The 22,765-nt window shown below is 36.8% G+C and overlaps 3 protein-coding genes across 4 annotated transcripts; 1 reads left to right on the forward strand and 2 right to left on the reverse strand.

The window, feature by feature from the left end:
- The first annotated feature begins 976 nt into the window (after window positions 1–976).
- Window positions 977–5,027, forward strand: LOC116131615 (replication factor C subunit 3). Its single transcript, XM_031417276.1, has 9 exons — window positions 977–1,286; window positions 1,428–1,644; window positions 2,262–2,341; window positions 2,443–2,602; window positions 3,305–3,386; window positions 3,980–4,109; window positions 4,217–4,280; window positions 4,360–4,428; window positions 4,645–5,027. The coding sequence occupies exons 1-9, from the start codon at window positions 1,088–1,090 to the stop codon at window positions 4,742–4,744; spliced, it is 1,101 nt and encodes a 366-aa protein (XP_031273136.1). The 5' UTR covers window positions 977–1,087; the 3' UTR covers window positions 4,745–5,027.
- A 1,297-nt stretch (window positions 5,028–6,324) lies between these two features.
- On the reverse strand, window positions 6,325–15,924 carry LOC116131599 (protein CELLULOSE SYNTHASE INTERACTIVE 3). Of its 2 annotated transcripts, XM_031417254.1 has the most exons (8): window positions 15,816–15,924; window positions 15,333–15,517; window positions 14,615–14,713; window positions 11,229–14,298; window positions 8,530–11,074; window positions 7,709–8,163; window positions 7,278–7,394; window positions 6,325–7,000 (listed from the first exon to the last, which is right to left on the reverse strand). In XM_031417254.1, the coding sequence occupies exons 3-8, from the start codon at window positions 14,674–14,676 to the stop codon at window positions 6,839–6,841; spliced, it is 6,411 nt and encodes a 2,136-aa protein (XP_031273114.1). In that variant the 5' UTR covers window positions 14,677–14,713; window positions 15,333–15,517; window positions 15,816–15,924; the 3' UTR covers window positions 6,325–6,838. The 2 variants fall into 2 exon arrangements, with proteins under 2 accessions (XP_031273114.1, XP_031273113.1); XM_031417253.1 differs by having other exon boundaries at window positions 15,333–15,921.
- A 4,546-nt stretch (window positions 15,925–20,470) lies between these two features.
- On the reverse strand, window positions 20,471–22,526 carry LOC116131611 (NAC domain-containing protein 2-like). Its single transcript, XM_031417272.1, has 3 exons — window positions 22,213–22,526; window positions 21,846–22,120; window positions 20,471–21,292 (listed from the first exon to the last, which is right to left on the reverse strand). The coding sequence occupies exons 1-3, from the start codon at window positions 22,370–22,372 to the stop codon at window positions 20,840–20,842; spliced, it is 888 nt and encodes a 295-aa protein (XP_031273132.1). The 5' UTR covers window positions 22,373–22,526; the 3' UTR covers window positions 20,471–20,839.
- Between the last annotated feature and the right edge of the window lie 239 nt (window positions 22,527–22,765).

Genomic DNA, 22,765 nt, shown 5'->3' on the forward strand with positions numbered 1-22,765 from the left:
TGGGACCTAGTTTTTCTTTATTGTAAACCATTAACACAAATATATTATATTGTCAAAACATATCGTTTACATTGTTATTTTATATGTGTATAGTATTTGTGAAAGTGATGGTTCAAAAATCAGATTTTATCTATAATGCTGCTTTGGGTAAGTTTTTTTGATAATTAATATGTTATAATCTTACAGAAATTATTAAATGTCTTTTAGTACACATATTTTTTTTGGGTGATCGGGGTATCCGGACTAGTTTACACGTACTTCAACTAATCCCTCAGGACGTGAAGTTGATAATCAGGTAAATCTCTTCAATGACCACCCTTATTAATAACCCAGATAGATCGAATTCAAGATCTATTGAGTAATACACTAAAGAGTTTTAGTTGACTGCTATATCATCCAGTAGTGGTTTCGCATACACATATTATATGTAATGTTGATAAATATGGATGAATTACAAAGTATTTTGGAGATATTAATAAAAATTAAAATGTAGTCACCTCCAAACATGTGTCACAGCCTAAACAACACACAAAAAATTATAAAATTATCAGATTACCTAATCAAACATGCTTATATAGGTATTACATATGTACAATTCGAGGTCTATTACTATAAACTAACCCATGATAGTCAAAATGAGCAAGGTGCCATAGACTTGGGGCATATGGTACTTATTTAATCAACATTGTAAATAACTACGAGTCAATGAGTTGAATTCACCGTAGCAAAAGATGCTTAAAATTAGGCAGATGAATATAAATGGCTGCATCTGATTGGAAATTACACAAATTAAGGAAAAAAAAAAACATAATTGGGCTAATATAAGATAGTAGTTTCCTTTTTCTTTTTTAAAAGACAATATTTAATAAGTATTTGAATAATTCAATACAGTACAGAGCGGGACGCCAAAAAAGTTCATACCCGGATTGTTTTGACCCGCCCTAATACCCGAATCAGATCCCGCCTCTGAACATGATTGGCGCCATTCCGCTACTCACACAAAAAACGTCTTCTCCCAAACACGCTCTGACAGTAGCGTAGACTCAGTAACCTAAGGCACCGCCGCACTGGTGCCCCGACTAACAAGATGGCGGACACCGTTTCACTCATGGACATCGACGAAGACGAGAACCAAAACCTAAACAACACTCTGAAATCGAACAACAAGGGAAAAAATGTCGTCGTTACAACCGCACCACCTGATACCAAAGCCACTCCTTGGGTCGAGAAGTACCGCCCTCAGTCCCTCGCTGACGTGGCTGCTCATCGCGACATTGTCGACACCAGTATTCTCTTTCTCTCTTATTTACTTTTTTTTTTTTTTAATTTCTAGGGTTTACATTGCTTAATTTGTTTTTCTCTAATTTCTCGTTTGTTTCTCGAGAAAGTTCATAAAATTTTTATTCGCTGTTGTTGTGGTCGAATAGTTGATAGATTGACTAGCGAGAACAGACTGCCACATCTCTTATTGTACGGCCCTCCTGGTACGGGCAAAACGTCTACTATTCTCGCTGTTGCACGGAAGCTTTACGGAGCGCAGTACCATAATATGATTCTGGAGCTCAATGCGTCTGACGATAGAGGAATTGATGTCGTAAGGCAACAGATCCAAGATTTTGCCAGCACTCAAAGCTTCTCCTTTGGGTAAAGTAACACTTATTTGCTTGAGATTCTATGTATGTTATTAGGATATCTAGGTGTGACTGCTGTGATTCTAGTTGTTTGAAATTTAACGATTCAAGTATTTATGGAAAGTGTAGTCAGTTTGCTTATGCATGTTTTGAATGTAATGTTAGACTCGAGCAAGATAACAATGAAAGTCTCTGTTCGTCTTGTGGAATTTTTTAAGGGCTCTTCGTATACCTAATTGTACTGTTATAGGAACTTGGTGTTATCTAAATGTGGTAAAGTGATTAACTTCCAGTAAATGATCGAGATGTTATAGGAAATTTATCTCCCTGTAATTGGTGATTTAGATCACATTTTAAAAATCTTTTCTCCTCATCTATTTTGGCATTTCAATGAGCTATAGGTTTCTTTCTTTCTACAAGTGTCATGTTTTCGTACATCTGAGAATCACTTTAATGAAGTTGATATTGCTTTGTGTCTCTCAGTGATTTTGATTTTGATAATGATATATTGCAAAGCAATACATTTATGTTGTCTTTGTAGTAGTCATGTTAAATGGCTTTGAGCTTGACAGGATCCTAGACAGATAGTACTTTAACAAAGTTATTGATTACTAAGTCTTGTCTTTGTAGTGCAAAGGCATCAGTGAAGTTGGTCTTGCTTGATGAGGCAGATGCCATGACAAAGGATGCTCAGTTTGCCCTGCGTAGAGGTATGAACTGCTTCTAATCCACTTTATTTATTGATATTTCTTTCACCTAGTTAAGTTTTTCATACCTTCTTTTCTTTCATTTGTGAATGATTTTGGTGTAGTGATTGAGAAATACACAAAGAACACTAGGTTCACACTTATCTGTAATCATGTCAACAAGATTATTCCAGCTCTTCAGTCTAGATGTACTAGATTCCGGTTTGCTCCTCTTGAACCAAGTCATGTCACTGAGCGACTCAAACATGTTGTAAAGGCTGAAGGGTAATTTTTCTACGCCTTTTTCATTTACTGTGTTATTTAAGAAAAAAGTTGCTACATATGTAGGCATCACTGTTACATCATTGTTCATCCTGGAGTCATCTACAGTTCATCATTTCCTAAATCTGAATCATAATATGCACAGCATTATCAACCACTTATGAGCAGCCTTGTTTTTATAGTGTTACATTTTGGTTGCTTTTTGTAGAGGCAAAATTCTGATGGTAATTAAGTGTGGAAATCCTCCTTGTTTCTGTGATTTATTTTCATGGGAGGATAAAAGGCAAGTCTTATTGTAGAATTGCTTGTTGGTAAGTCAATACTGGTCTCCTAGAATGCTTGAAAGGTTTTTTTCTTCCAAAAGTTTGCTGGCCATTTCTGGTGCACAAATCAAATGTTTAATTGGGTTTAAATTTTAAAAGAATTACTTGATGAGGGGGAACTAAGAGTTTTTTTGGGGGCCCACTTCATGTAAATTTGGAAAGAGCATTCATGAGGTGCTTTATCATATCAATGAAGTTGAAGCATATCAGCTCACCTAGATGGTGGTGTTTTTTATATTGTCTTTGCTTTAGCACTATGATTATTTAGAAAAATGCTTATTCTACAGTTATTGTTATATGGTTGTAGCTGTTGTCATTTCAGCTGTGTAGTAGAAAATTATGCAATAATATAATTTAATGCGTTCTTTCTTCATCGCACTAGGCTTGACGTCACTGAGAGCGGCTTAGCAGCACTTGTACGGCTATGCAATGGTGATATGAGAAAGGCCTTGAACATTTTGCAGGTATAATTCTCTCACTTGAGTTGTGTGGTCACACTTCAGTGTTCTAGAGATGTGAATTAGGGTAGTGACCAGTACGTTAAGATCAAGTGCTTTTCATTTCCTTTTATTCTTGGGGAGGGGAGAGGAGGATCTTTGTGATTCTGATTTAGCAAAATCAAATTTTGAAATAACAAAGAAGAAAGAAATAGATCACCCCTCAATATTTTTGGTATCTTAACTGTGATGTATTGTTATAGCAAGAACTTGAAATACCTTCTCTTGATGATCTATGGTGATTGTTGATCTAGAATGCACAAAATGCTGAAAATTATGTTTTAATTGGTTTTGTTTGTACCTGTACATGCAAACAGTAAAACATTAGAATTGCATTAAAGTATAATTTGGAGGAAATGCTTATTCTTGTATATGTTGTCATCATGGCAAAAATTAACCATCTCTTTAGAACAAAGACTTGTACTGCTAAAGATGATGCTGTTTTTTCTAGATCCTTTACTTTTAAATAGGGTGGAAACCTTTTGGTATTCTCATGTTTATTCATGTCTTCATTATTGGTTGAAGATTGAGTTTGTTAATCTGTTTTTTGATGTATGCAGTCAACTCATATGGCTTCTCAGCAAATTACAGAAGAAGCTGTATACCTGTGCACTGGAAATCCTTTGCCTAATGACATTGAGCAGATATCTTACTGGCTTCTGAATGAATCATTTGCAGATAGTTTAAAGCGTACTCATCACCTTCTTTCATTTACTATGCAATTGATGTGGTTTACTGTTCTGTTGCTGTAATTATTACATTCTTAATTTTTTAATTTTTTAATTTTCACATTTCAGGAATATCAGAAATGAAAACAAAGAAAGGGTTGGCGTTGGTAGATATTGTAAGAGAAGTGTCAATGTAAGCGCTCTGGGTAAATTTAAATATACATTCATGGATTGATTCAATGATCTCATCTCCACAGCATTTATTCTGACAGGTTTGTTTTTAAGATTAAGATGCCATCAGATGTCCGAGTTCGGCTGATTAATGATTTGGCCGACATAGAGTAAGTTCTATGCCTTGCAATTTTTTGATGTTCCTTCTTCCTTGTTTTTAATAACACAAGTAGAGTCTGAAAGTAGCCATTGTTTCACTTTAGTATATTCTGTAGATGGTTAGATTTCACATTATAGGATGCCCTACTTGTATTAAATTCAAATCTGACGGTAGTTGGAACATGTAATGGCTTTTTCATTAATTATGTGATCCATACAATTTGCAGGTACAGATTGAGTTTTGGATGCAATGACAAGCTACAGCTTGGATCACTGATTTCTACTTTTACAAAAGCTAGATCTGCCCTTGTTGCTGCTGCAAAGTAGATATTTTTGTCAAGTTTGGACATGTTCCATTTCACTTGTGAGTTAAAATGGTTTCTTATGGTGACAATAGCAGACAAGCTCCAATGTCGTTATTTTGGTCAATTTCTGAGTACAACTAGCAAATATCATATTGTTCTCTAACGTAGTACATATGCTATGAACACTTAAAAGAATGTAGAGTTAACAAATGTTGGATCTAACCATACATATTCACGAGGGGATCCCAGATTGTACATTTATGTGCATGTCCAAATACATTTTTAGGAGTTCCTCTTTTCTGTCTGCATGTTCTGCCCAACTGTCCCTTAGCAAAAATTTGTGCTCGAAAAGCTATGTTCTACTTTTTATTTTCATGTCACTCTTTTTCATCCTGCTAAATTACTCCCAAGGGTGCATGATCTGGAATATTAATATGTGTAAAATCTTTAATGTTTCTTTAATTGGTTGTTTTTGAAAATTAGAGTGCATGGATGCTAAATTGCTAATGCATATTTCCTTATTGCATAATTATCCTGCAAATGAAACTTTTCTTGATCGAGACTGATTGGGCCCCTAAAAACCTCCGTTTTAAAACCGGAACTGGTCGGTCTGACTGGGAGTCGGCCTGAACTCCGATCCAAGTTAGCATAAAACCAGAAATAACATAAACCCGTTTTGGATCGCTAATAGACCATCAGAAGAGTAAAAACCGTCGGTCCGACCGGTTTGGAGCTTAAAATGGTTCACTGGTTTGGGGTTAATGTAATCCCTAATTTCTAAACCAGATTTGCAGCATCGTTTTATTCTTTATTTCATTGAGCCAGCAAACATTCATTCATTCATTCATTTTCTTACTCTAAAATCTGCCATGTAAAGAAGAAGAAGAAAGAGAAGAGGAGAGGAAAAAGAAAGAGAAGAGGAGACGAAGAAGAATAGACGAAGGAAGAAGATTAGAAGAAAGAGGAGGAGACGAAGAAGAATAGAGGAAGGAAGAAAGATTAGAAGAAAGAGAAGAGGAGACGAAGAGAAAGAGGAAGGAAGAAGAAAGAGAAAAAAGTTATTGGAAAAAAGGGAAAAGGGATAGAAGAAAGAAGAAATTGACCGGGAGAAGGAGAAAAAATGAGAAATGAGAAAGATGAAAGTGATGAGAAGAGAGAAAAGAAAAGAAAGATGAAAGTGATGGGAAGAGAGAAAAAAATAATTAATAATAAAAGTGTTATTTCAAATATATAGTTATTAATGTGCAAGTTATTTCAAATATACAGGGATTCATGTGTAAGTTTTAAGAGTAAATTTGTGGGTTATTAAACTTATAAGGACTGGAAATTAGGGATTCATGTGTAAGTTTTATGAGTAAATTTGTGGGTTATTAAACTTATAAGGACTAAAAATTATTCATAGATCTGTCTGTTGTTATATCAGTCAGACTGATCGGTCAACCCAGGAACCGACCCCTTAACCGGGTGAAGAAACAGTCCGATTTTTAAAACAATACTAAACACCCACCAACTTCTTATGCATACAATAAAAGGCTAACAGCAGTGGCTTCTTTTTGACGTCTGGCTACAAAATTGTCATGGAAATCAAATAATTTTGAAGAAATAAAACAAATTAAGGCAACAAAATCTGCAAACGGCATCTTTGATTATATGCAACTTCTTTGCATAAATACCTTGTCAGGGTAGCAGAATAAAAGCACACATACATCCTATTTCCATCACTAAAGAGGCAGCACTTTGTGCCAAAAGCCCATTTGATCATTCTTAAACTTAATGCGATATTTTTTCTAGTAACTTTTTTAAGTTGCTAGCTCCTAAAGACTCATCTGTACAACAAACTACTAAACATTCTTTTTTTTATAATCACTAACGTGGGAAACGCTTTCGACTCCTTTTGTCTCCATAAATCAATGAACATTTTATACTTTACATGTTAAGCAGCTTAATCCTGCTTACTACAAAACTGAACCTCTGCAAGATATAAATACTTACAAGCAAACCAATCACGGGCACCCATCTGAGTCAAACGACTGTCAACTCTTCTCTGTTCAGCTTCATCAGTAACTTGCTGCACCTGTTTGATTTTACTGTCTGTGCATGGACAGAAGTAACCCTCTTATATGTCATCATTTGACAACCTGTTGGACCAGATTATCTCAATTTCAAGCGTTCTGGAAGAGCCATCTTTGTTGCTGTCATGATTTAGACTGAACAAACCGCTGTAAACTCCTTCCGTCACAACTTTGTCAATTTGGATAGTCACTTTTCCAAGAGTTGTCTGAAAAAGCCCACCTTTCCAAATTAGTAACCAAAATCAATATGTTTTATGTGCAATTTAAACTGTATCATTCTAGCAATTGACTGACTACGATATAGCATATCAAGACAAGCATATGCAAATGTTTTTCTGTAACCATCAATTTATGCATTTCCAGTATGAGTGAATTTCTCAGCTGTAAATAAACCAGCACCAGATTGATGATTGCAACCACTAAATGAAAAGCTTTATCCACCGCAGTGAAAGTGCTTAAAGCATAATTTGGATATCTAATTACCTTCCCAAAAGTATTTTTGCTTTTGCATAAGATGTGGAGTTTTTGTCCCTTCGGAGGTACATCAAAGGCCCATGTGAACCCTTCTTTCCATTCAGGAGAAATACTGTGGTTGACCACCTAATAATAATAAAACACAAACAAGTCAGTACAAGGAGGATGATACAATCAGAACTTCTGTAGCAAACAATCCTCAAACTTTTTCGATCTGAGTCCCCTCTTTTAAAATCATGGTAGAACATGAAATTTTGCAAATTATGAATTACGGATGTAGAGTTCTTTCTGTCAACAGATAAAAGCAGAAAAAGATAATGGAGCCTCAAAGACATCCAAAAGGTTGGAAACTTAGAATGCAATGATATGAACATTATATATAATGTGGCAGATCTGTCTAGAACTGTCCATTCTATTAAATTCCTTAATAGAAAAATTACCTTGGTTTGCCGTGGAGGACCATTGCCTATTGTCAATCGACAAAAAGCATTAGTGGTTCCCATGGTCTGCTTTAGATTGTTACCACGCTTAATTGTAACAGTCAAACACCCTGGTAAGCAGTGTAGGAGGCTGTCTGCTCTATCATGGAAACTTGGTGGGCAGGTTTTCATCAGCATTTGCAGAATAGGAATGGCTTCAGCAGCAATCATGGCTTGAGACTTTGCAATATCTATCGGCATGGTTGACCAAGAATGTTTTAACAAGCATAGGGTGTCCAATACAGACTCCTGAGCGGCCTCACTTCCAGACTTAAGTGCTCCAACCAAATGAGGGATGCACAGGGTGGCTGCTTCAGAAATATGAAGCTTAGGGAAGTTCATAAATATCACATGTAATGTCCTTAACACCTCTTCATTAATAGTTGCTGTAGACCACAACTCTCTCTCCAGTGCAGCTGTACAAGAAGCATTGAAAACTTTCACTGTTTAAGTGGAAAAACAAGCTAAGAAACAATTGATAATCACCACAGCCAGAGAGAAAATATTCATACTAAATGAAAACAAAAAGGCAGCAAAATATTGGTAGGTGACTACATGTTCCGACAGCAAGCTATCTCAATGCGGTTTTGCTGTATATTGCTCCTTGAAGTTTCCTTAAATACAAAATATAATTTATTTTGTTCTTTTCCATTATTTTATTTTATTTTTTGCAGAAACTTTATAGTATGAATGAAATCACAACAAAAGAAACTTGATGCCAATATTTTAGTAAAAATTATCAAAACATGTGACACAAGGTGACCCATCATGATCTAATTTACCTGTCAAAGATCTGATAAGCTCATTCGATACATATTCTTGGAGTGTGTGATTGGAAAATAAAAATTTGATTAGCAATGCTGCCTGCCCAGCAACTTCTGCATTTGGAGACAATAGTAGCTCTTGAACAACTAATATCCCACCTGCTTCTGCAACAGCTCTCCTATTAGTTCTACTGTTCATTACAAAGTTCTGCAATGCACAAATTGCCACCATTTTCATTTCTTCTGTTGTTTGATCCTCAAGCAAGCTTATCAGTGCACGACATGCAGACACAGAATCACTGGCTCTAGCAAGCCCTTCATGCTGAGAGAGGTCTCCAAGGGCTAAAGCTGCAAGAAGCCTGCCTGACTCTGATCTGGTTTGGGGGTCTAACAAATACTGTGATAATGGTGCAATTGCATACTTGGAAACCTTCATCTCTCGTATCCTCACATTGTTAAACAAGGCTTCTAGTAACCTTCCTGATTCTTCTTCACACTGATGAGATCTAAGTAAATCCACCAAAGCATATATGGCACCAGCTTGAGCCATCTGTTCAGCGCTTGAAGCATCAGTCTTTTCATGGACAAGCAAGGCATTAAGAGCCACAGTGATGGTGCTCTCCAGTGTTGAGTGCAACATTCTGACCAGAACTACCACCGGAACTTTAAAATAGTACTTTGCATTGCAATGCAAAACATTTGAGAGTACCAAAGCAGCTGATTCCCACAATGAATGAGGAGGTTGAGGATCATCTTGGATAATAACCTTTGCAAGCTCAAAAATACCTCCAGCATCAGCAACTGCTTTTGGCCAGCTTGTGGAGATTTTTTCTAATGCTTTTACTGCTGTTTGCTGCAGGTTCAGTATTCCAATTCCAGCAAGCTGCACAAGTGGAACAACAGCATTTTTTGTGGTGATGTCCTGCTGGAAATGTTCCTGCGCAAGTAGATGACTTAACAGTTCTGTGCCGAGCTGCTGGATGGCTTGAGAAGGAGACTCCAAAAATGAAATCAAAGGCTCAATGACTTGGCTTGGAGTCAGCTTCAAAGTTGCGAGGCTTTGTGGTTTTTCCAAAATGTTCACAAGTGCCTGCAAGGCACTATGCTGTCCCCACAGATTGAAATCTGGACGAAGCAAGACCATGAAAAGGGGTTCTACTATTTTTGCAGCATCAGAACTCCTAGCAATTGCACTGCTATTTGTTAAAATGCGGAACAGTTGCGCAATGGAGGAGCACAAAGAACTACGTGCAACTGGGAGTAGCTCAAGACAGTTATCAATAACGCCAGCTTTTACCATTTCCAATTTGCATGGAGTCCGGTCTTTCCCTAATTTTATGAGGGCACATATGCTAGCCTCAATGAGTCGATGGTTTTCCCCAGAAACCAAGCTAACAAGTAGATCCACAACATCATAAACTGCTGCAAACTCGACTTGTTGCTCATCGTCCAATAATCTCTCAAAAGCACAAACAGCAGATTCCACGGCTGTACTTGTGTCAGACTGCATAAGTGATACAAGGCACTGTATGCATTCAGAAGCAATTGGAGATGTTCTCATTTTTGTATTACCAAACATAATGAAACAAAGTTCGGCAGAATTTCTCTTCAATTCCAAGGATGAAGCAGTTGATAATATTTTGTATAGACTCTCAAGTGGGTTTCCTTCTACATCAGTCAATAAACCTGCTTTTGAGGGATTTCCCGATGTCAACTTGATCAAAGAAACAAGAGCAACCTCTTGCTCACACTCTGATGCAGCATTAAGCATGTCAACCAATGGCTGAACAGCCTGCCAAGCCAATTCAGAGTCTCTAACATTCTCTGCATCAAAAAGTTCACAGAGGGCCCTTGCAGCACTAAGTCTAGCACCTCTTGAGCCCAAACGCAGAACGGCAATGAGTTGATTCAGGGAACTAAGGGATGCTTCATATCGGATAAGATCAGGATTGCTATACAATATTCTCAATAATTCACATATGGCAGCCTCTGTTGAGTCTTGAGGGCTCAATGATAGGTATTTTGTTAGAGCATCAAGAGCTCCAGCTTCAGCCATGATTAATTTATTTGTATTACTTCCATCTGCAATGCGAGTCAAGAGTTGAACAGCAATTGGAGGGGCACCTGGCCTATCGGGAATGGGTCTCAAGAGATCCACTAACAGAGGAATCGATTTCCGTGCAATAGAGCCAACTCTTACATCCTCAATTTCAAAAAGTTGTTCCAAAACAACTTGATCAGGAGTTCTTACCAATAAAAATTCTTCGGATAATGCTACAAGGTTTGGCATATCTGATTCTATGTAGCCAATTAGAGCTATCAAGCCAGCAACAGCACCTGAATTTGCAATAGCAAGATTTATGCCCTTGCTTCCACTAGAAATAAGACTAGCCATTGCCTGGGCAGCAAAGTATCTATCAATCACTTGATCAGATCTCAGCAGAAGAGCAAGTGAGGGTATGATGCTCATTGTTGCAGGAGATAGAGCAACATTAGCATCTTGAAACAAAATGGCCAGGAGCATGGCACTTATCCATACACCGTCTGTATCTTCAAATTCAGCCTGCAAAGCAACAGGAGTTTAATTTTAGCCACCAATCAAAATTGGACAAAATTTAGACCAAAAAAATGCATAATACCATAAATACAATAGAAGCCCAACCAAAAAGATAAAGGGTTAAAACCCAAACAATTTAAAAGGATAGATCAGGCTATACCTGTGGATTGGAAGCACAAGTTGCAAGTTTGTCAGATAGAACCTCAAGTCCACCAGCTTCCACTACAGTGAGTTTATTTTTTGTATGATAGGAAGAAATTATTGATAGCAACCATAAGGCAACAGTAGCCCCCAAGACAATGGCTGGATCAGGAATATCAAAATAATCACCTTTCTGAAATGGAGCTCTTTCCACGTAACGTCTTGGAGTAATGAATTCAATTTCTAAAGAGGAACAGCTAGAATTCTGCTTCATCATATCCACTAAAGTATATATAAGGGATTTCAAATATCCTGACAGATCAATTGCATCCATTGACTGTTCTTTGTGCTCCTTTGCAGCACAAATGAGTAATGCTGTCCCCCCAACTCTAACTTCTAGGCTGGATGAGTGCATTATTCTATTAGCTAAAGCAACAGTGGATGTTGATCTTGCAACCAACAGATCACTTAGTACAAATGGTTGATCGCCGCAAAACCTAGACAGAATTTCTATAGCCTTATCTTGCAATGAAGGTGGCCCCTCTGCCAGACAGCGCACAAGAGGTTCTAAGCTTGAAGGAACTTCGACAAGGGCAGCCCATGGCGGGTATGAGAGGTTTGAATCCTGCTTTGTCCTGGCCAAAAGTGAAATTACTTCTAAAGCATCTGCAGCATCAGTGCCATCCATATTCATTGCATTCACAGAATCAACAACTGTGTTAACAGCAAAACGACACTGTGCATTTCCTTTGAGCACATCACCAACTGGAAAATGCTTGAGTAACTGATGTAAAGCCCGTGATGCGTTCTTCTTACCTTCTGAAGTTCCTTCTGCCAGTACTCTTGTCAAAGCAGAAACAACATCTTCGACCAGGGCTTCTGCAGCAACCTGGGGATCAGAGAGAAGATTGGCCAAAGCAGCAACAGCAGTTTCAGCAGCATCTATAGAAGAAGTTTTAGCCAACTTAATCAGAGGATTGACATCCCCTTCTGTAATGTAAGACATCTTGTTTGTCGTTTTAGTTTTGGTTGGACGGGAAAGAGCAGCCAATGCTCGAGCTGACTGTGTGGCAATGACTTGACTATTGCTGGTTAAAAGCTTCATACATGGCTTCACAATCTCATCAATTGCAAGACTATCACAGATATCTTGTCTCGTGCTGAATAAATCAGCTAGTACAGAAGCAGCATTTTCTTGGGTTTCTTCATTGGAGGAATTGAGCACCTGGACAAGAGATCTCAGCCCTCTATTAGCTGCAGATCCCTTCTGCAAAAGATCCTTTTGTGATGCCACTGTAAGTACATGACCCAAAACTTCAATAATATGGGCCTTCGAATTTGGTGAGTCTCCTAGGAGCAAAGCTAGCAACTGATTAATGGTGGCAGAATCAGCTGTCCGGACAAGCTTTGTAAGTGCCATAGCTGAGGCTGCTTGCCCTTTCATTCCACCACTTCTTAGGAGCCATAAGAATGCTGGAACAGCTCCAGCACTTTCAACACAGGCACGGATATCTTCACTGTGACAGCACAAATTCCATAGAACATAAGCCGCAACCTCCCTCGCCTTCTGAGATCCAGTCTCTAATAACTGCACCAGTGGAGGAATCCCACCAGCAGCAGTGATAGCCCACTTGCTGTCATCAACCTGATCAGTCAAGATTGCTAACAACTGAACAGCATACTCTTGATGCTGCTCACTTGATAAGCCCAGCAATGACATCAGCAACTGAACTCCTTCTCTCTTGCCAACAGCCTCCCAGATGCCAATTCCATCACGGCATAACCTGGTTAAAGAAACTACCAGATATTCCTGCACATCAGCCGCAGCCATTGTTATGAGTCCTACAAGCACCTTCTTCGCTTCTGCATGACTGAGGCATCTTGAGAGGTAGATGTTGCCATATAAGCTGGCCATAGCCTCAAGAACACGCTCTTGAACTAGTTTATTATCACGAGGCTTCAGTAGCATCACTAATATATTTTCTATCAGTGTTGCATCAAAAGGTTCCTCATCAACTGTAGAACTTTGACAGAAGACCATCAGAGCATAGGCAAGTGCTCCTATTATATCAGCAACTGGAGCAGCTAGGCGAGGAGATTGAGATAGTTCTCCAAGATACATTATAAAAGCAGACATCCCTCCACAGATATTAGCTAAAGCTCGTGTTGCATGTCCCTGCAGCGCCTGGCCACACTCCCCTTGCATACACTCTTTAGAAGGAGCAACAATAGCCCCAATCAAAACGGGAACACCTGCAGCATCCACAACAGCTTTCTTAGCTTTGGTTGACTTTGACGAAAGTGCCTCCAAAGCATCAGCAGCACTAGCGCGAACAGAAGTATCATTATTCTGACCCACAAGCCGTAGCAAAGCTTTGACAGCTCCAGAGTCTATTACTTTGGGGGTACTATCACTGAAAGCCAACATCAGACGGGCCAATAGAGAAGCTGCATTGGACTGAGCAGCAGCACTATCAGAAGATAGAAGACCCACTATAATATCTACTCCTCCAGCCTCAAGTGTGGCCCTCCAATACCCATTCATGTCACCACAAAGATTCCTCAAGGCCCCAGTAACAAACCCCTGTACCACTTTATCCTGCTGGTTCTTTGGATCAAGCTGATCCCATAAGGAGGGAACCACATCCTCTGTAATAAATATTTTCATACCAATATGATCATCTGAAAGTCCACCAGAGGAGACCTCATATATTGCCTCTGCTGCTGCCTTCCTTGCTTCAGTTGATTCTGACTTCAAAAGGGAGAGCAATGGTGGAATGCACCCACCAAGAAGCACCTTTAATCGTAACTCTTCATCTTTGCATAGAACACTAAGAGTTGCAGCAACATTCACTTTTGCCACAGGGGTGCCACTCCTGAGAATGGATATGAACAATGGCATTGCTTGGGCATGAGATCCAATGAGCGTTCTGGCCTCCTTCCTTGATCTTGCAATACCAAGTACACGTGCTGTAATAAGTTCTTTCTCTTGCGGTGAAGACATGTTGGCATGTAGTTGCTCAATAAATTGAGCAACCATAGACATCGTACTGTCTGGATCATCCATTCCTTCTGTTCCATTTGACGCCCTGGATGTAACCAGCAAATTAATTGTACTAATTAGCATCTGAGGCACCAAAATGAATGATAATCTAACATCAATCAGAATTTAACAAAGAAACATACAAATTAATTCTGGTTACTGGTTCAACAGAGAAGATGATGATAATTCTCTAAATCAGTAGTTGATAATTTCTTTTCAGATGGCTTTTTATTTACTCATTTGAAATATGTTAATAGTTCCTATATATTTATGACACTTCATTGTAGAAATATTAAAAAAAAAAAAGGTCTCATTGCCAGATTTTATAAAAATAAAATAAAGAAAACAACAAAAAAACTAACCTAGGCTGAGAAGCAAATGGAAATCTATGCTCTCGTGGTTCAGGGGAGGGAGACTTTGACATTTGCACCAATACACAACTTCACCGTCTCCTTGGCTGCCTGAAAACCAAAGTTACTAATCAATATTATTAAATCAACCCCAATTGACAGATAAAAGTAACAATATAATCTTGTACACAAGAGCACAAATGAATGTTATCAGGCAATTGTACAACAAAACCAAAAACCAAGCTAACCAACCTTTCCTATTTCCATACTACAATACTTTCATCAACCACATATCAATTAAAAAACTTAATTTCTTAAAAATACAACACAATTACATAACCACTCCTGTAAACTGGCCTCACATACCAGCTACAAGGAGATGAAAAATAAATAAATGACACACACGATCTGTAAAAAGGTATTATGCACTCAAAAATACAAATCAATTACACGAACCAGTTCACAAGAATATTTATAATGCAACACTTACAAAACCAAATCTCCAACAAACATAATTTTACTCTTCAAAATTTCAATATGTTAGTCCACCTCTACAGGTAGCCCAGAATAAAAAAAGAAAAAAGAAAAATCAAAGGAGTACCAACCAAAATAACGATTCTTTCATAAGATAAAACAAACAACAATATATAACCAGAAAGATAGATTTTCTTGTGAAGATCAAACACCTCATGGGTTATAAATGAGAAAAATAAAGAAAGAAAAAGCCTACCGACAATGCAAATGCCAAGAACTCCCCCCTTCCGGCTATCCCGAAACCCGGTTTCTCGGCCCGAAAAACATCACCGTCCAATCATCGTCCACCATGCCAATCCCAAGCAATTGCACTCACCACTGCCAGCTCACTCAATCTACGCTTCACTTTCAACCCTCAATCAAACAAATCCAACTCCGTCTCTGTAATTACAACACCATCAACTAATCGAATAAAGATCAAAAACCGAACTTGTCCCGGAACGATTAGATCTTCATACACTTATATCATGATTAAAATAACAATAAAAATAATAACAGTGTAGAATTGAATTGCACTATCAATTTAAATAATAATGAAAATGTGACTATTTGTCAACATGAAAACAAATTTAGAGAGAATGGGAGAGAGGCGTACGGAGATCAGATCACCGAATCCAATTCAAAACACATGTACTTTTCTTTAACTATAAACAAAATTAAAAATCTTAATCAAAAACACCTTCAAATAACTGAAAATTCAGTGAGCTTCAACAAATAAAACCCAAAGAAGAGCTCTACGTCGTCAATGAAGGCAGCGACAGACAGTGAGAGAGTCTCAGTCTTTTCGTTTCTTTTCTTTATGTTTTGTTTCGTTTTTTGTTTTCCTGTTCATTATTTTTATCGTTTTCTAATTTTCACTTTTTTCCATTTTAGGGTTTTATTATTTTTGTAATTTTACGTGGAATTTTACTATTGGATGAGGTTAAAACGGATGCGCCTAGTGAAGAAATTGATACCAATTGGTTGTTTATTTTTGGGATTTGTTTTTTCCAATTTTATATTTTGAAATCGATTTGTTTTCCTTTTCTGATGCAGATTTCTTGTTTTTAACTGTCAGTGCAGAGAGATACAGCTGAGCAACAGTGACAGGTTAACTTCCAAGTAGTGTGAATAAAAGATTTTTCCCTAAAATTTACCATTCTGCCCAGTTTTCATATATTTTATAAATTTAAGATAAGATTTCGGCTCCGTTTGGTTCACAATTTTGTGTTTTTGAGAAAAGTTTTTTGAAAAAAGTTAAAAAAAAGTTGAATTGGGCGGGTATTACGATGTAGGATTTACAAATTGAGAAAATACCCCCTATGTTTGTTTTTTTACAAAACACCCTTTATAATAAAACATTAAAAGTTAACAAAAACACCCCCAATCCACCCTCAAATACGGACAGCCGGCCACCACCGCCGGAGGGTGGCCGGAGTCGCCGTAACAAAAACATTAAAAATATTTAGGGGTATTTAATTGAATTAACAAATTTAGGGGGTTTAAAAAATATTGAATAAAGTTGAATAATATTATGAGTTTTTTGGTATTTTATTGTTTAACTTTTTTGGGAATACTAAAAGTAGTATTCCCAAAATCCAACCAAACGAAGCCTTCATGTTATTTATAACAAATATCACACGTTTTGATGTTTTCTCTAAATCAAGTAAGGTGCTGATTAGTGTTTAGTTTAAGCATATGTAAAGGAATCAGAATTCAGTGAAAACGTTTCAAAAATCTATTAATAAAGGCAAAAAAAATATCCTTGAATTTAAGAATGGATAATAAAACATAACACGACACATGCTCCAGATATGTGTGATGTGATGATCAGATCTGGATGGTAGCCATCGGATTTGAATATGTGGGTACCACCTGGAAGATGAATTTGGTTGCATGCAATTAAATGGGCAGTGTTTTAATAGTATAAAAATCAGAGAAATAATAAGTAAATAAATATTTGAAATTAAATGACTGTCACATCTCTTATAATTTATTATTGTTTTAAAGCATATTGTGGTTATAAAAGTCCTGGATTTACGAATTGTGTCTGCAGTATGTTTGATGACAATGGTCTCTTTATGCCTAAGATTTGTATGAGATTTAATCTTTAATATTATAAAAAAAAAAAAAATTATATAAATGAGATCTAGCCACAAATTTGGTCAAATATCAAGACAACAGTGTTATAATTAAAAAAATCAATTCAATAAATTAATCATGCCACATGTATGCATGCATAGTAAGACATTGAGACTGATTTTACATCCAACCTACCTTTTAATGGATTTGTTTTTTAGTCAAAGTATAGCCTCATTATTAAACTATAATAATCATGGAAAAATTGATTTACATAAAATAAATGAAAGGTAAACAAGAAAAGCTGAAATTGATGGTCACTTTTACAAGTAAAACATGGGAATGTGGGTTAGAAAGCATAATATATGTACCATTTTGTAACCCCATTTGCAGCCTTTGAAAGTAAAGTAGGTAATAAAGAAATAGTAAGCTTATTAGAGTTATAGACCAGTCAAAATAGTTGGATTTCATTAATAAACTGTAAATTGTTTTGTATACCCAATTTTGAAACGACCACCAATGATCAAATCTGATGAGAGTAAATCACGAACTTGACCATTAGGCTTGTTGTGCAGTCAACCTCCAGAACGCGGATTCACATCATATGTCATTCCTTTTTTAGGTTAATTTTATTTATAAATTTATTATTGTAACAATATATAAACTTATTTTTTTCCCTAATTGGAGGATGATTCATTCATATTTTTGTAAGTCGTACTGGTGCGTATAAAAAATACATAAAATAATACAAAAATAGTGGGTGTAGGATTTACGCCTAAGCATCTAAACCACTCTAAAAATTGTTTGTTTGTGTTTTTATTAATTCATTCATTGATCTCACATCACATCACGAATTCCATACAATCCCTTGCGTAGATTTCACAAAGGAATTTACATACTTTTCGTTGGTGCGAATCTTAGTGATATAAGGTTAATCTTTCATGAATAACCAATCACTCCCACAACTTAGCATATCGGAAAATTGAGAGATAAAACAGAAGATAGAGAAATATTAAGGAAAGATCTGGGTGTAGACAGTAAATAAGTTGGATTTGGAAGAACATGAAAGATGCTTGGGGAAGCATGAAATAGTGAGGATTATATTATATAAATTCTGCCATTATCAGTTACCCCCACAAAATGTTTCTTGGATCTCTATATTCTCCCATGTGCTTCGTACCACACCCACCTTCTTTATACTTTTAAACAATCCTTTTTAACTTTTTATACTATTATCAACGCTTTCTTACCCACAATTTGTTGATGTTATGTTTAGCACGTCACTTTATTCTCATTTTCTCATAAATTGTTGACACTTTGATTTAGCGTTGGAATCAAGAAATGACATTTCTTGGGTAAAAGTGTAATGTTCAACGAATGAGAAGAGGAATACCAAAATTAAATTTGATATTTTAATAAAACAATGATATAATAAATCTTATTAAATTACGTTTGGTAGAAATGAGTTGTATTGTTTTTTAAAATAATTTTTCAATACAATCTTAAAAACTATTTTAAAGTTAGAAAATGATTAAAAGTTGTTTCCAAATTTCTATAGTAATTTGTCTTAATATGGTTTTTAAATAGAGAATTATAATATAAACTAACAAATAAGGGAATCCAAAGAAAAAATTGAATTATAGGGGATCAAATAATATTTTATGTTTAAATTTTATAAATGTTTGCAAGAGGTCGTGGGCCACCGACCAAAATTCTTGGCTTGAATTTGGATCGTCTCTTAAACTGAATTTTGTTTGAATAATAATGAGATTATGATTATATAATCACATTATTAGCTCGAATAATTAAAAAAAAAAAAACTTGATTATATAAATCAAGTTTGTTATTATGAAATAAGGTTTTCCGCATAATCATTTTACAAATATTTAAGATTAAATGAACAAAATCCCTTGATAATTTAATGTCAACACGTTTAAAGTAATGTTAGCAAAACAATCATGCAAATAATACTTTAACCATGTGATGCTTTTGTGAATGGTGTTGGTTGTTCAACAACTGACAGAGAAAGGGTTTAAATTTTCCAACAATTTTTACCAAAACTAGTCCAAAAAAAAAAAAAAAAAAAAAAAGGCAGAAATGATGAATGAAATATCATACGATTGCAAGTTTAACAACCAACAACCAAACGCTCCTTTGATTTGTCAAGTGGAAGTTACACCACTTTTTAGTGAAAGGGAGACATGAACATAATCTTTAATTAATCGGAAATGTGAAATAATTAGGGATTGAAATGGGGTTTAATCAAAACACAATACTGAAGTTAAAACCTCTCAAACTGATGAATACCCCAATGTTTTTTTGACCAAGAAAACATGTCATGGCTAGGCAAATTGGAGTTTTGCCTCTTCAATAGAGAGAAACTTAAGAATATTTGTTTCATCTATGCATCAAACCAATGAACACATATAGTATATAAATTATTTTCTCTTTTTTTCAATCGTATGATTGATAAATTTTAAAATCATGACCCAATTGTATTGATTAGGCACATAAATGACATAATGTGTTAATAAAACATAGGAATTTTATATTATATAACATGAAATTTGTAATATTTAACGTTAACTTATGCTTGTATAGGTCAAAATGCAATTGAATTATACGTTGCTACCTAAAAAATCAATTGGGATATTGATAAGTTACATGAATTTGTTATTATAAGCACATGGGGTGAAGGAAGACGACATGTTGCTAGGGTCTGAGTTAAGAATCAAAGTTAAAATAATTTTTTATGACCTTTATATACATCAAAGTTTAGGCATTCTTCTCATTCATTACTTGATCTTTGTATAGTCAGTATCTAAGTACAGACACAATGAGATTTTTGAAATACCAATCGAACTGCCATTATTTGTGGGCTATGATGGGCCCATTAAGAGTCCATTCATGTCTTATCTTGCTCCTTTGCTATCAGTTCACATCTCACATTCTCGGCCCGTATTGTTGGGAGCCCAACAATACCGGTCCATTCCATCAGTTCAATATTATCAACAATAGAAGATATGCTTTGTGTTGGTGAAATGCACATATTCGATGTGATTCACATGACAACTGTAATAGTACTATGAAACACTGCAATAGGCCAGTTGCCGATATGCACTCATTTATCTTATAATTAATATATGATTTTGATATATTATTATTGATATCACGTATTATTAATATAACGTTTTACCCTCATATGCAAAGTATTATTCTACTGAAAGTTTCATAAAAAATATTCAATGAATCATCGGGACTATATTAACAAGAGAGTAAAATAGAATAAAAAAGGAAAGGGCAATACGCCTTTTTCCATATAATAGAATAGAGAAAGCCTAACCCATTACAAAATATTAAGAATTTTTTAGAAACCCAACAACATTTTGCTTATCTACATACACATGCTGTACAGAACAGTGTACACATGCTAATTGTTATAATGCAGATTTTCCGATCAGCACGATCCAACGGCCAAAAACTACAACTGTATCTCCAATAACTACCCCTCCGATCAGCTAGTCGACCCTGCACAGGCACACTCATGGACTTTCGTCTCGTGTTACCGTTCAAGGCTTTCTACAATACCAAATACCAATTCTATCAAATCTTGGCCCCACATCGCCCAACTTATACGGTCCCACTTTAAAATGGCTTCTGAAGGTACATGAACATATCCTGCAACGGCGACAGCTGATTACTGCTTTGAAACTGAGAACTGAAGCTCAAGTCCATATTGGCATCTAAGTAATTATACGGAAACCCGAGGTTATTGTTATCCCAAGGTTGTATTTTTGGCTCGCTCTGCACCTCGGAGGTGAATTCCGGTGACACCACTTGCTCCGAGCAGCTCGAGTCCGTGTGCAACTTCGGCACCGAATCCGACGTGTCGAAGTACACGTAATCATTAACCGTTCCAGTCGCAGCCGCCGCCGGATTCGGAGGAAGTGCTGATTTGTTCACGCCCTTTGAAAATATATCAGGTTTCCTATCCTCCTCCATTACCGGTGAATTCATTTTCCGGTTAGCGGCTTGATTTTGCTGCCTCTCGACGCTTCCTTTCTTGTTGTATATGCGACATAAGACCCAGTCATCCAGCTGCCAAAAAAAAAAAAAATCAGAACCGTTGGATTTATCCATCACATGATTGTTGATTGTTATGTCATGACCAAATAATAATCAGTCTCTTATCTATCTCTATCTCCTGAGCTCACATGAAGTGATAAGAAGGAATATTTCCTTAAGTGGAAAGTAATAATTGAGACAATTGGCTACAGCGACAAGTGGTCATCGTGACCAAGTGAATGACGTTTAACGTCTGCTTAGATATTTCTCAATTCTCAAATGTACCTATCTGGTAGACCCCACTGCATCACGACCGTTTAAATTTTGCGCGTGGGGTCATGTTTTGTGGGCCGGTTTACTGTTTAATTTGTTACCTTCTGATTTAACAGATTAAACATTTTAGATTCAGATCATAGAACCTAGCCTCACGATATTCATGCCGTTCTGGCAGCCGCCAATTATGAAAATTGACAGGTAAAGGTCAAAAGGGTCATTTCAACCTCCACGTTAAGGTCAGAAAAATCATACTGCAAAATCTCCATTTTATTCTCGACGGTAGCAGAAAAATAATGGTACGGCGCTATACCCTTAAGCTGTTCTTCTTACGAGCCGAGCGATCGACGTCGGCTAACCGATACTCATGCATAATCCAGTTGGTTTTCTCCCCTTTAGGAGCTTTCCCGGCGTAAAACACCAAAGCCTTCTTAATTCCCAAGGGTTTTGGCTGTCCAATCGGCTTATCGGCACCAGTCGCCTTCCAGTACCCGCTTCCCGCTGCTCGGTTCGGCCTTGAACCGTTCGGGTACTTCCTATCCCTCGGCGAAAAAAAGTACCACTCCTTTTCTCCGTATAAAGCCAAATCTGCAAATTAAAAACCACGAAAATTATTAAAATCCAAGTACATAACTAAAACAAGATCCATGATATTGTGAAATTAACAAAATTAATAATACCTGGGAGGTCCCAAGGATCAAATTTGTAAAGATCGATTTCCGCGATAATCGGGACGGCTATTGGCTGCGACAAACATTTCCGGCATAAATAGTGCGTCACGAGCTCCTCATCCGTCGGATGAAATCTGAAACCAGGAGGCAGCTGTAACTCAGTCGACATTTTGATTTTGACTATTTTACCCCTCTTTTTGTGGTAGTTCACCACTATTTCCTTATCTCTACGTAGCAGTAGAATAAACTCCGAAACTCTTAAGACTCTCCAAATACTATGACGGCGCTTGAAACTTAGAACGCAAGGGAGAGTACTGAATTTATAGATGAAGAAAGGGGACACGTGGCGGGAAAGGAAGAAAGTTAGTTCTAGAATCAATGTGGACGATAGTGTTACTTGGGGCTTTAGTGAGGAAGGTATAAGAAAGCAGCCGGACACGTGTCAACAGGTGAAGTAGTGTTGGTGCGTGTCGAGAGCCACATGGAAGTGATTTTGTCATTGCTTACGCAAATTATTTTGGACGGGTGCGTACGACTTTGTCGGTTCGTAGAAAAACTAGCC

This window comes from Pistacia vera, unplaced genomic scaffold, assembly GCF_008641045.1.
Source record: "Pistacia vera cultivar Batoury unplaced genomic scaffold, PisVer_v2 Contig235, whole genome shotgun sequence".
Taxonomy (NCBI): domain Eukaryota; kingdom Viridiplantae; phylum Streptophyta; class Magnoliopsida; order Sapindales; family Anacardiaceae; genus Pistacia; species Pistacia vera.